General features: G+C 39.3%; 1 protein-coding gene across 1 annotated transcript; it reads right to left on the reverse strand.

Moving 5' to 3' along the window:
• Nucleotides 1-451: 451 nt before the first annotated feature.
• On the reverse strand, nucleotides 452-11983 carry sapcd2 (suppressor APC domain containing 2). The gene is made up of 6 exons (XM_058383877.1): nucleotides 11062-11983; nucleotides 7909-8054; nucleotides 4490-4636; nucleotides 4112-4213; nucleotides 3086-3199; nucleotides 452-2205 (listed from the first exon to the last, which is right to left on the reverse strand). The coding sequence occupies exons 1-6, from the start codon at nucleotides 11831-11833 to the stop codon at nucleotides 2077-2079; spliced, it is 1410 nt and encodes a 469-aa protein (XP_058239860.1). The 5' UTR covers nucleotides 11834-11983; the 3' UTR covers nucleotides 452-2076.

Below are 11983 nucleotides of genomic sequence, written 5' to 3' on the forward strand. Positions count from 1 at the left end.
GCTTATAAAAACTCAATGACAATTATACAGCAATTTGTAGCTGATCCATCATGGTTCACATTAGGGGCATACATTTCCACAAACATTTGTTACAAACTACATGGATTTTCACAAATAACAAATTTCTTGTGTACAGAGTGTCTACACATATAAACAAGTTAAATGTAAAAACTTTTTAAGACCTTTTCAATACCACTTAATACAAAATTTAAGATGGAAATACACAGTACATATACATATTATATATATACATATATATATATATATATATATGTATATACGTATACATACATATATATATATATATATATATATATATATATATATATATATATATATAAACATATATATATATATATATATATATATATATATATATATATATGTAAACATACATATATATATATATATAGATAGATATATATATATATATTATATATATAAAGACAATTGGTATGTATTTCAAATTAAGAAAACTTACTCTGAAATGCTGAAGTAGGTCTTGTGCAGTTGCACGGCCCATAAGCTAAGATCCAAAGCACCTCAATTTGAACACGGTCATTTAACCGTTGTCATTTAACATGGCCATTTTAGTTATCTGGTTCAGGGTCTCGTCAAACATGATCATAAAACCACCCATCTGTCGAACTCTGCGATAAATTCTTTTCGGACATACAGCGCCAATCCAGGCGTAGCTACACATCTGGTCTTGTCTTTTCCAAACATAAATGTCTGAACAAGGCCAGAGTCCAGAAACATAACCAATACAGCACTTGCAGGTCCAGTTGTTTGCTTTTAGTTATCCGGTTCAGGGTCTCAACGAACATGAAACATGAAACAAAACCACCCATCTGTCGAACTCGGCGATAAGTTCTTTTCGGGCATGCGGCGCCAATCCAAACGTAGCTACACATCTGGTCTTGTCTTTTCCAAACGTAAATGTCTGAACAAGGCCAGAGTCCGGAAACTTAGCTTTTAAAGACCTCCTCAATTCCGTCATTTGACCAAGAATGAGTGGTGGTTTGTTAGCATCCTCAGCACCCAAATCATCTCGGCCTAGAGTGTTGGCCTTGAGCCAAAAGTTGTTTGGAGGTCAGATGATGACGCTGTTGGCTGTGGGTTCCCAACCATCCGTGGTGACATCTTCACTAGTGGTAGTGGGAAGAGTGGTACAGAAACTTTCCATTCTAGTCTACCTGCGAGCTCTTGCTTCCCATTTTCGTTGGGTGATTCCACCACCTTAACTCACACTGTAACGAGTTTAAAACATCTCAGACAAACGACATTTCCAGGCACCAGAACTCATCGTTCTTCAGCCATTTTTCATTAAACTTGCATTTACACATGTTAAACTAGCTAGAAGGCTGGACAGCTAGCTGTAGTTCGACTGCTACCTTAATTCTCTCTAATGACAAGCTTCAGTCTGTCCAATGATTGTAAACCATCAGACTGGATTCATCTTTGAGGTAATGTGTCCAAAACATTTTTTTACGACCCATCGGATCTGAATTTATGACGATTTAAAACTCTTTAATTAGGAAAACTTTATTTAATACATTTTACCTGCGGCCACCCTGTATGTAAATGTGCGTAAAGGCTCGCACGAACGATTTACGACTCGTTTGCGGTTTGATAAATGAGGCCCACTATGAGAAAAGTTCATAATGTGAGAACAATAAATGTTTGACTGATAATATGGAGTGTAAAGATGAAAGACTAAGCCACAGCATTCAGGTCCTTTTGTTAAAATAAAAGAAAGAAATAAAAAAACTTGAAGGTTAAAATACAAATGGAGCTCATGCCGAAGGACACTGATTTGTCGATGCCTGTCAGTGCACAAAACGTGGCAACATTCACGCAAAAGTGGTGCATAAACATAGAGTCAGTCGTGCTTGTGAAGAAATATGTGACTTTTAACCTTTCGCCTGTTTGCATGTAGTCAAATGAAACCTCATCGGTACACCATGGAAGCAGCAGTCGCAGTCAAATCCACGTCTGGTGTAGTGAAGGAGTGTTTGCAGTCCTTTGGCTAAGTAAAAGTGGGATTTGGTTGTGGTTGTGGTCTGATCTGTTTATTCATATGAAGGTTGAGTCAAGGGCACTGCTGTCGTGAGCGCTACGAGCCCGGGCTTCAAACAGTTGCTTAATCAGAGCCGACTTCTCCTGCTCCAACTGGGTAATGCGTTCGCTCTTCTCCGTCACCTCCTGAGACGAAAGGGAAAGCGAATATTTTCGATCGTATTATTTTCTATTAGTCACAGCATACAAATCATACTGAATCATTTATTTGCAGCGTTCACAGCTTGACTTGATTGGAGGACGTTAAAAAGAAACGTAAGTAATTCATTAGTCAATATGTAAGGAATGAAGGGAACAAAGGGCATTTGTTATAGGAAAATAATCAACAATGAAGTAGTTACTGTTATTACTCAGAGGTTGATATTTTTCCTATAACATTTGGGGGGTTTTTTCTGTATTTTATTCCTTTTATACAACAGCAATCTTTCCAACCGTTTATTTTATTTTATTTTACTTTTTTTTTTTAATTATTTTACATAATATTTTTTATTAATTTATTAATAAATGTATGTAATTATTTATTTATGTAATTATTTGTTTACTTATTTACTTATTTATTTATTTATTTATTTATTTATTATTCATTCTTTCATTTATTTGTTTATTTATTTATTTATTATTCATTCTTTCATTTGTTTATTTATTTATTTTATTTTTAAACAATTTTTTTTATTAATGAACAGCCTCATTACTATAAACGACTAACATCCATTTAGTTACGTTTACTGTTGAATATCCACTTCCTGTTATTACAATTAACTTAATATTAATGACATCTTTCCTGATGCTATAATACCTATAACATCCTAGAAGAAGATGGTTATTATTATAAATCGTGATTTTAAAAGTATAATAAGACTTACAACATTTAAACTCGCTTTGGATAAAATACATCGGCTCAATAATTGCATGGATGTGAACGTAAATCTCGTTTCAATCCCTAGTTATGATATGTCTGGTCATAATTTAAGGAGATAATTTGCTACAACATGTTGAACTGTCTAACCTGTGTGAGGAGGTGATTCTGGTCCTTGAGTCGCTGGATGGCTTGTGGAGGAGCAGGAATAGGCGGGACACTGGGGGAAAGGACAGAAGACTGTGCGCCCGGAGAAGGGAACGACTGCCAACGAAGGAAAAAAAGATTTTATTTTACATTTTTTATTAACTTAAGTACAGCAAAGGTCATGGAACTGGATGGTGAATACGATTTCAGCCGGGAATTTTCATTTCAGTTTATCACTAGACAGTGGCACTGGATTTAATACCTCACAAGTGGGAAAAATGATAAACTGGCAGGGTTAAGGCATTAAGGCACTTAGTAGGTGTTGGTTTACTGAAGGTTGTGAGTTCGAATCCCAGGTCCACCAAACTGCCACTGCTCAGTTGTATAAAATGAGATAAAAATGTAATTTGCTCTGGATAAGGTCAAATGGCAAGGCATAACATTATGACTACCTGTCTAATATCATGTTGGTCCCCCTTTTGCTGCCAAAACAGCCCTGACCCGTCATGCACTGTGTATTCTGACACCTTTCTATCAGAACCAGCATTAACTTTTTCAACAATCTGAACAACAATAGATCGGACCACATGGTCCAGCCTTCGCTCCCCACATCCATCAGTGAGTCTTGGCCGCCCATGACCCTGTCGCCGGTTCACCACTGTTCCTTTTTTGGACCACTTTTGATAGATACTGACCACTGCAGACCGGGAACACCCCACAAGACATGCATTTTTTTAGATGCTCTGATCCAGTCGTCTAGCCATCACAATTTGTCCCTTGCTCATCAAACTCGCTCAAATCCTTACGCTTGTCCATTTTTCCTGCTTCTAACACATTAACATTGAGGACAAAATGTTCACTTGCTGCCTAATATACCCCCCCCACTAACAGGTGCCATGATGAGGAGATCATCAGTCTTATTCACTTCACCTGTCAGTGGTCATAATGTTACGCCTGATCGGTGTAAATGTAAATGATAAACTCAACTCTGAATACGGCCCAACAAACCTGTCGAGACAATAAACTCACCATTCCAGAGCAGGACATGAGCTCATTAAGGCAGCGGTTCACTTCCTGTAGTTTGGGCAGTAGGACATTCAGGCGACATTGATTGGATTCAGTCAGAAAATCCTAATGACAGAAAGACAGGGATACCAATTAAGCCACAGACATACTGTATGTTATATGGAAATGTTATCCTCTCTAACAATATTTCTATAAACTCTCTGTCACTGAAAATATGTACAATATTTATAGAAAGAAAGAAAGAAAGAAAGAAAGAAAGAAAGAAAGAAAGAAAGAAAGAAAGAAAGAAAGAAAGAAAATTATTGACAGAACAAGTAAATACTCATTGGCCCATTGATCTCCTACAGTGTGTGTGTGTGTGTGTGTGTGTGTGTTACTCACAGTGAGGTGGCCACTCTGCCCAACGAGCCTCTGTCTCTCGTTCACACTGTGGATTTGACCCTGGTACCACTCCCTCGCTCTCTCCACCAGATCCAGTCCAGACAGCAGTGAGTCCTTCTCCTGTTCCAGCTCCTTCATCTGCTTTAGCTGGAGATCACATGACCACAGGGTTAGCAGATAAAGCGTTTGACCAATTAGCTACAGGTTTCAGAAATGAATCCTTCGTAATAAAATCAAAGCATTGATGATGACAGTCTTGACTGGATTTATTCTGTAGATCCAAAACAGAATCCTTTAAAACCTGGTCCCAGGCTCTCTTTTTACCTGTGGTTGATATTAAAGGTAAATATCTGCTATGAATCTCTACTGTGTTAAAGAAGACATAATCCTGATAAATTGACAAATGTCATATTAAAATATAGTAAGCGATATCATACTGAAGACACTTTCAGGTTGCCTTTGCATAGATCTCGCTCTGTATTTCACATTTTATGGACATAAACACCCCAAATTGCACACAAAACTGCGGAACACGTGCTATTTTGCTCAAAATGCCATCTCAAAGAAATCTTTCATAACCTTTAGTTGATCCATAAATACCATTTCTTCGTGTTTTTTATGAAAAAGTTTGTGAAAATGAGAAAAACATTTCGAAAGGTCACTGAGGAAATTCAAACACAAAATCATTGTGTTAGAAAATGCATACAAAGTGCCGTTCCCTTTCAACAGCCAACTCCTCACTTGAATGGGAGCAAAGGGACGCCATGGAGAGAGAGAGAGAGAGAGAGAGAGAGAGAGAGAGAGCTAAACAGAAGAGGTGTGGGTCAGACCGTGTGTTTGTGTGTGGGCTAAATCCTCTTTGTAAAAGAGAAACAGAGCAGGGGGAGCTGCGCAGGCAACATTACAAACAATACAGACACAGAAGGCACGAGCCAATGGCAGCGTTAAAGTGACACGACCATGACATCACCTGACAGTCAGAAAGACAGACATGGAGCCTCTCTGCTTCTGCATTCGCACATCAGGGTGGTACAAAACTTTGTTTACATCGAGACATTGCTTCAGAGACTATAAAGTGAGCCACGATTAAAGGGATAGACAGTGTGTATGTGGCTGAATAGAAGACTCCAGAAAAGAGAAACAGGTTTGGTTTGTTCTATTGTACCACCCGGTACTTGGAAATATGCAAAAAGTCATTAATACCATATTGGAAAAACTATTTTTCCCAAGCTCAAGAAACAAACACAAGGAACGTCACATGCAAGCATTTGTTTTACTTTTTAAAACAATGATTTCTGATGTTTCCATTCCTCATCTTCAGGTTGATCGTGTCTAATATTACTAAAACACAAGACTAGTCTTCTTGCTAATGTCACTATTCCAAGAATTTCAAGATCGGTAAATTACTTTCTTTTAGCATGCACGTTTACAGGACATGGAAATGCAAAATATCATTTCAACGTGCTGCAATAATATCCTCTCCTTTAAGTTTGCAGCAGACCTCCATGAAGAAGAAGTTAGGATTATCGATCCAAAACTTTACGGAAAAAGTACAATGCAACGCAGCTCCTCCTTAATCCTTCCTATCATTTTAATTGTGGACATGCCGACACACCTCATGGCTGTGAAACCATCCAGATCGCTCACACCCCAAAACCTGATGTGACTCCATATTCCAGTCCACCCTGCCTCTATTTCAGCCGCTCGCTCCCACACTCCTTCACTCACCCAGTAGAAAAAGTGCAAGGCTTTGCTGGAGTACAAGCTGCTGCTCAGTGGGATGAAGACGGTGGTGTAGGCAGCCCAAACTGTGCCAGCTCCCAGGCCCGGGGGCCCAAGCCGGCTCAGCACCATGGAGATGGAGGGAGTAATGGGATAGAAGGAAGGAGGGGGAAGAAGGACTGAAAACAGCAAGAGTCAGAGTGTACAGAGAAGTAAAGAAAAGCAAACACAGAGAGATAGAGAGAGGCAGAGACAGAGAGGGGTAGAAGGACAGAAATGAAAGTTGGAAGCAGGGAAGCAGAATGCACCAGGGGAGGGACAGAAAGGGGGAACAGGAGGAGGGGGATTGGTGTGAAGAGGGGGAGTGGCAAGTGGTGGTCATGGATAATGTAGCGCTAGTCGGAGTGGTCTGGGGTTCTCTTTTGTACTTCTTAAGCAGAACATTTAACACTTTGCACACTTAACCATCCTGCTGTCATTACAGTGTAATAGCAGGGTTATTGATATTCACAAGGAACTCAAGTAAACACGAAGAAACCGCAAGCTAAAGGAAGATTATAGATTACAAGACAGTTTCTAAAAACAAATTAAATCCCTTTCTTACACGTAATTCATGACAGTTACTTAAAGCCAAGGACAGGAAAACTAATACAAAAATAATACCTGTGTCCAAGCACTTCTTTGCCAATTTGCTAATTTGTGAAAGTTTACATGGAAAATTAGAGGATAAGTAGATTGGGATATCATTTACGTTTCGTGGTGCAATCATCTAATTCTAAAAGTGACCAATTCCAGACAAAAGATGGATATAGATTACAACATATTCTCAGAAATAGATATTTAAATGTTCTTAGATATTTAGAAATAGATATTTGGATACGTTCTTAAACTACACATGAGATCCAGTATCTCCACAGTCTTATTCATAGATCTGTCACATTTCTTTGCTTATAATCCATTATCCATGTGCAATCTCTGTGAGACCAAGTCTGCAGATACTTCGAGTAAATATTCAGGAAGATTTGATGAAACTGGTAACAATCTTGAATATTATGCAAATTAGCTCGTAATCCAAAACCGACTGAGATTAAAGGGCTTTTAACGTTATATGTTATATATTAAGAAATAAGAAATTCGTATTTCGTGGTGTGAGTGAAAATACAGAACGATGTGGAACAGAAGAATGCCTCAAACAGGCTGATCCTGAACATATTTGGACACCTAACAGCCTCTAAAGAGGATACATATTAAAAATATTGTCTATTCTTTAACTACGCTAATGTTAAATAATGTTAAAATGTTAAATATTGATAGTTGAAGCTTTTAAAGAAAGCTTAATACAGTTATACAGATTAAAAGTAATTATTAATTATTTATAATTATTTTATATATTTATAATAATTACAACTTAATAATAATATTTATTTATAATTATTTTATTTAATTATTACTATTGAATTATTTTACAATTGAATATCATTCTCGACCCATAGATGACTTTATGGGTGTTTAAGACTAGATTTAAAAGGCTTCGACGTGCAACACAGAGTAATTTTAGTGATGGAACAGTTTCAATTTCAGTAGTTTTTCTGGTCATTATATTAAATTATACTAAATTTCCAAACTGGCTTGATTTATCTATCCCCGTTGAAGGCTATAACGAAAAGTGAATCAGTTTGGCTTTGTCAGGTTCATACCATTCCGTAATCGACCCCGCTGGTGATGGTGTGTCGTCTCGTCTCTTCCCGGCTCCTGCTGTGTCTCCTGGTCGCCGTAAACCCTGTGGTCGTCTCGCTCTGTGACCGAGGCAGACCGAGACGTTCACCCTGCTGCTGCCCTGAGACTGAGAAGATCGAGAGAAGACGAGAAGGTTTATTTTAGATTTGTAATTTATTGAATAACTTGAATGATGTTGGGTGTCGATACATACTATATTAACATTTCTAATCTAATCTTGCATTAAGGATTATGGTTCAAAACTGTAAGTAGATATCAAAACAGTACAATGTACTGAAGATACCTCCTGTAACATTTGTCCTCTCATAGGCATAGGCGGAAAAGAGCAGGTTAATTTGATTACTCATACAAGCAACCTGTCTTATCCTATCCTCAGGCTGTTCTTCTATAAAATCGGATATAATTGTATGTAGTTACCAAACTTTAGACAAATACTCATCATCTAATCATACCTACTGCAAAGGAAATTCATAGTCTGAACAGTGTAAGTAGTTTAGTGGAAACTGTTGCTCAAACTTACGGTAATACACTGTAAAAAAAAATTGCGTTTTTGTTTATTTATAGGAGAAATCAGTAGCCTGGATACTCAGAACAAGCAAAGAGCTAAAAAAATTTTATTGTAATCATAATATTATGTTTGAAAGGTTAGAGAAAGGAAGGAACATGTACACACAGTTAGAATTAAGCACACAGTGGAACAAAAAGCAAGAAGAGTCAAGAATTATTGGCACCTTTAGGTCAGAAAATATACTTAATCTCACTGAAATACTGTGTGTATATATATATGGAAGAATACAGAGCATGCAAGCTCCTCCTGCGTAGGTGCTGGAGGTGCCAATAATTCTTACAACCTCTATAAGGACAATAGAAATCTGTTGCGGTAATTGATAACTTAAATCCACATGTGATGTAAGACAAAGACAAAGTCAAGCCACACCAGGGGCAAAGAAAATAAAGAATGTTATTTTAACAAACTGCGAGAGAGAGACGAGCAAAGAGAAGAAACACTTCTGTTTACTTTTGAGTTGAAGAGGAGAATGTGAGATTGTACGCCTTAAAGGAATTTGGCCAGAAACTCTGGTAGTAGCTCTGAGAGACATGTCAAGAAAAATAGCCCCGAGCGCATAAGATGAACTTTGAGACCTTGAGTCACAGTTGCATGAACAAAACGTACAAAAAGAAATGACAAGATATAAATTTGGGTGATATTTGAGACGTGTGAGAAAAAATCTTGCATCAGTGCAATATGATAAACGGCCACAAAAATCTGTGCAATATTTCCTCATAGGTGGAGGAAATAAACTTGATTCGGTTTTCTGTACTCATGGAGAAATTTAGTAGGATTTTATTGTCATTAATACAGCATTAATTAGGATCGATTACCATCCATTTGGATCCCACGCTTTCGCACCATCTTTCCTCATCATTTCTCTGAACAGATAACACCTCAGGCCTGGGAAGTTTCCTCCTATGATAATTACACCTACCAAACACTTAACAGCACAAATGTTAATCTCAACTGACAAATGGCTCAAGCCGGGGGAGTTCAGGGTGTGACTCTTCACTAAAAACAACATTAGATAATCCTCAACTTGAATTACAAAGACGTTTCAAATGTCTCTTCCAGGGTTTTACAGGGTACTCTGAATCATGCTCGAAGGCTTTCAGTGTAAGTTATCATTTGTACATAACAAGCGCCAACAAGCTCCACTGCCCAGCCCCTTGTGTGTCAAATCAAGATAGAGATAAAATGAAGGAACAGGATGAATAAGTTTGCTGTTACCGAATGCATATTTGCCAAATAACACATCTCTTTCTTTTTCTCTCCATTCCTTTCTGCTGTCATTTCTCCTGTCTTCTAAGGTATTGTAAATGACCCCTAGTCAGTCTTTTCCTTGGACAGGTTTCAAGTACTGGGTGTATACCACCAGAAAGATTTACATCACCCCAGACCTGATCTGCAGCCTCCTTGGTTGTGATGTAAGAGCCCAGGCCTGGTATTACTGTACACCGCCTCTGGCAATGTCAAACTCATAGCTCCAGATATTTGAGGAGGAGAGAAAAAGCGGAGAAGAAAGGGGGAAGTCACAACACGAATCAACTTGGGCAGCGCTCACAAGCAATGATCTGGAAATCAAACCCAGTCAGATTTTTTTAATAGCATGAAGACTAACTGTTCACGTGACAATGCTAAGTGTGTTGGTTTTTGGTGGACTGGTGTGATAAAAGACAGCCATCCTTTCTTCTTTGGTCCTGTTGGTTCACATCACTGACAGTTGTGTGTTGAACTCAGGTCAAAGATCAACTTTTGGTAGCAAGTAGCTACAAGATGCACCCCACATCCTTTCCTCTTCAGTGAACTGGATTGTCCTCCAGGCGAATGTTATCCCAAACTATCAGAAAAGTCTTTGCTATCTTCTCTTGTCCATATAGATTTGCTCTGGAATCACCCAAATTGCTCCAACCTTCACTAAAACCATCAAAACTGTGAAAGTGTGTGCACTAGAATTGGCATTGAATCCTGCGAAGCTACTGACAGTCGAGTTTCTCCAGTAATTCACCGCAACTAGCTTGCATTGAATCTTTTCAAGTTCATTCACTGGTGGTGTTTTAATCTAAAGCTAGTTGTGTTGGCTCAGTGGTTAAGGCTTTGTGTTACAGATCAGAAGGTCATGTGATCTATTTCCAACATGAGCAAACTTTTCATGGCATGACCTTTGAAGAAGACTCTTAACCTTTAGGACAGATGTATCCTGCATCAATTGTGAAAGAAATTAAATGTGCATATGCCATGGATTAAGGCGTTATTTTATACTATGTACATTAGATATTGCAGTACTTCACTGTAAAGATGTTTTACTGAAAATTTTTACACTACTGTACTGGCAACCCTGCTTCCATGGGATGTGTATGATGCCTTGAGATGGACTGACATCCCATTTCTCTCCATGCATCCACCACGACCTTAATCAGGATAACGAAGCTTATTTTGATAAATAAAATCACTGGCCCCTGAAAGTCCCGGGGCCAAATGAAAAACCACAGGTATGAAAATTAATTAATTAATTAGTAAATGAATGCATTAAGCAGTTTCGGTGTGTAAGCAGACTTACTTGTCTTGGGAAAAGACTCGATCGGGATTGATTCGACTGACTGCACGCGGGTGGGATGCTGCACCTTTTTCCCCACGCGAACCGAATCGGACCGGTTAGGCGCGCGCTCGGGCGCCACGGGAACGCGCTCCAGGCTCCTGCCGCTCCTTGTGCATGGCTGAACACCGGGGTTCGCGTACGATGAGGAATCGCTGGAGCAGAGTTTGCTTGTACCGGTGTACGCACAGCTCCTGCTGTCGTACTGCTGTCGCGTGCGGTTTTGTGGCGCGCTCGCGCGGCTGTGCTGGACATTGGTCCCGTTGCACGGTCCGAGAGGTCGCACTTTATGGTTCGGCTGCGGTTTGAACCCGTTTTGAACATAGAAGTGTTGCTTTTGAGCGTGGCTCGGTGGATGTGCTTTGTCAGGATTGAGGATCGAGTACCGAAGTCCAGCTACGAAGCGCTCGAAAGTGAGGCAGCCGTGCGGTGGTGTGACCCGCCTCAGACTCTCCAGCACACCGCCGGGGAGATCCTGCGTCTCTGCGCCTTGCCACCGACTTTCGATCTCCGATATGTGCACATAGCCTCGCTTCCCGTCGTCTAAAATATCAAACAAAGTCCGCAGGCTGTGTAGAAAGGCTTTGGGTAAACCCTCGGTGTTAAACTCTGCGTCTTGTGGTTGCATGCTGATGTTTTTTAAACCTTTTGTTGTATTCGCGCTGATCTCCTTTCTGACAGCGGTGCTGGTTAGTCCGATCTGTTCGCAGCTGGGATCTGTTACGATCAAAGCCATGAAGCTCTAAAAACAGATCTACAAATGATCAGCGTGAAATCTGCGAATGTAACTCATTCAAACGCATCATTTGGATACTTTCCTTCCCACCCAGATTTCTCTCTCTCTCTCTCTCTCTCTCTTCCAGCCTTCCAGAAATTCCCACTAAAC

This window comes from Hemibagrus wyckioides, linkage group LG28 (assembly GCF_019097595.1).
Source record: "Hemibagrus wyckioides isolate EC202008001 linkage group LG28, SWU_Hwy_1.0, whole genome shotgun sequence".
NCBI lineage: Eukaryota > Metazoa > Chordata > Actinopteri > Siluriformes > Bagridae > Hemibagrus > Hemibagrus wyckioides.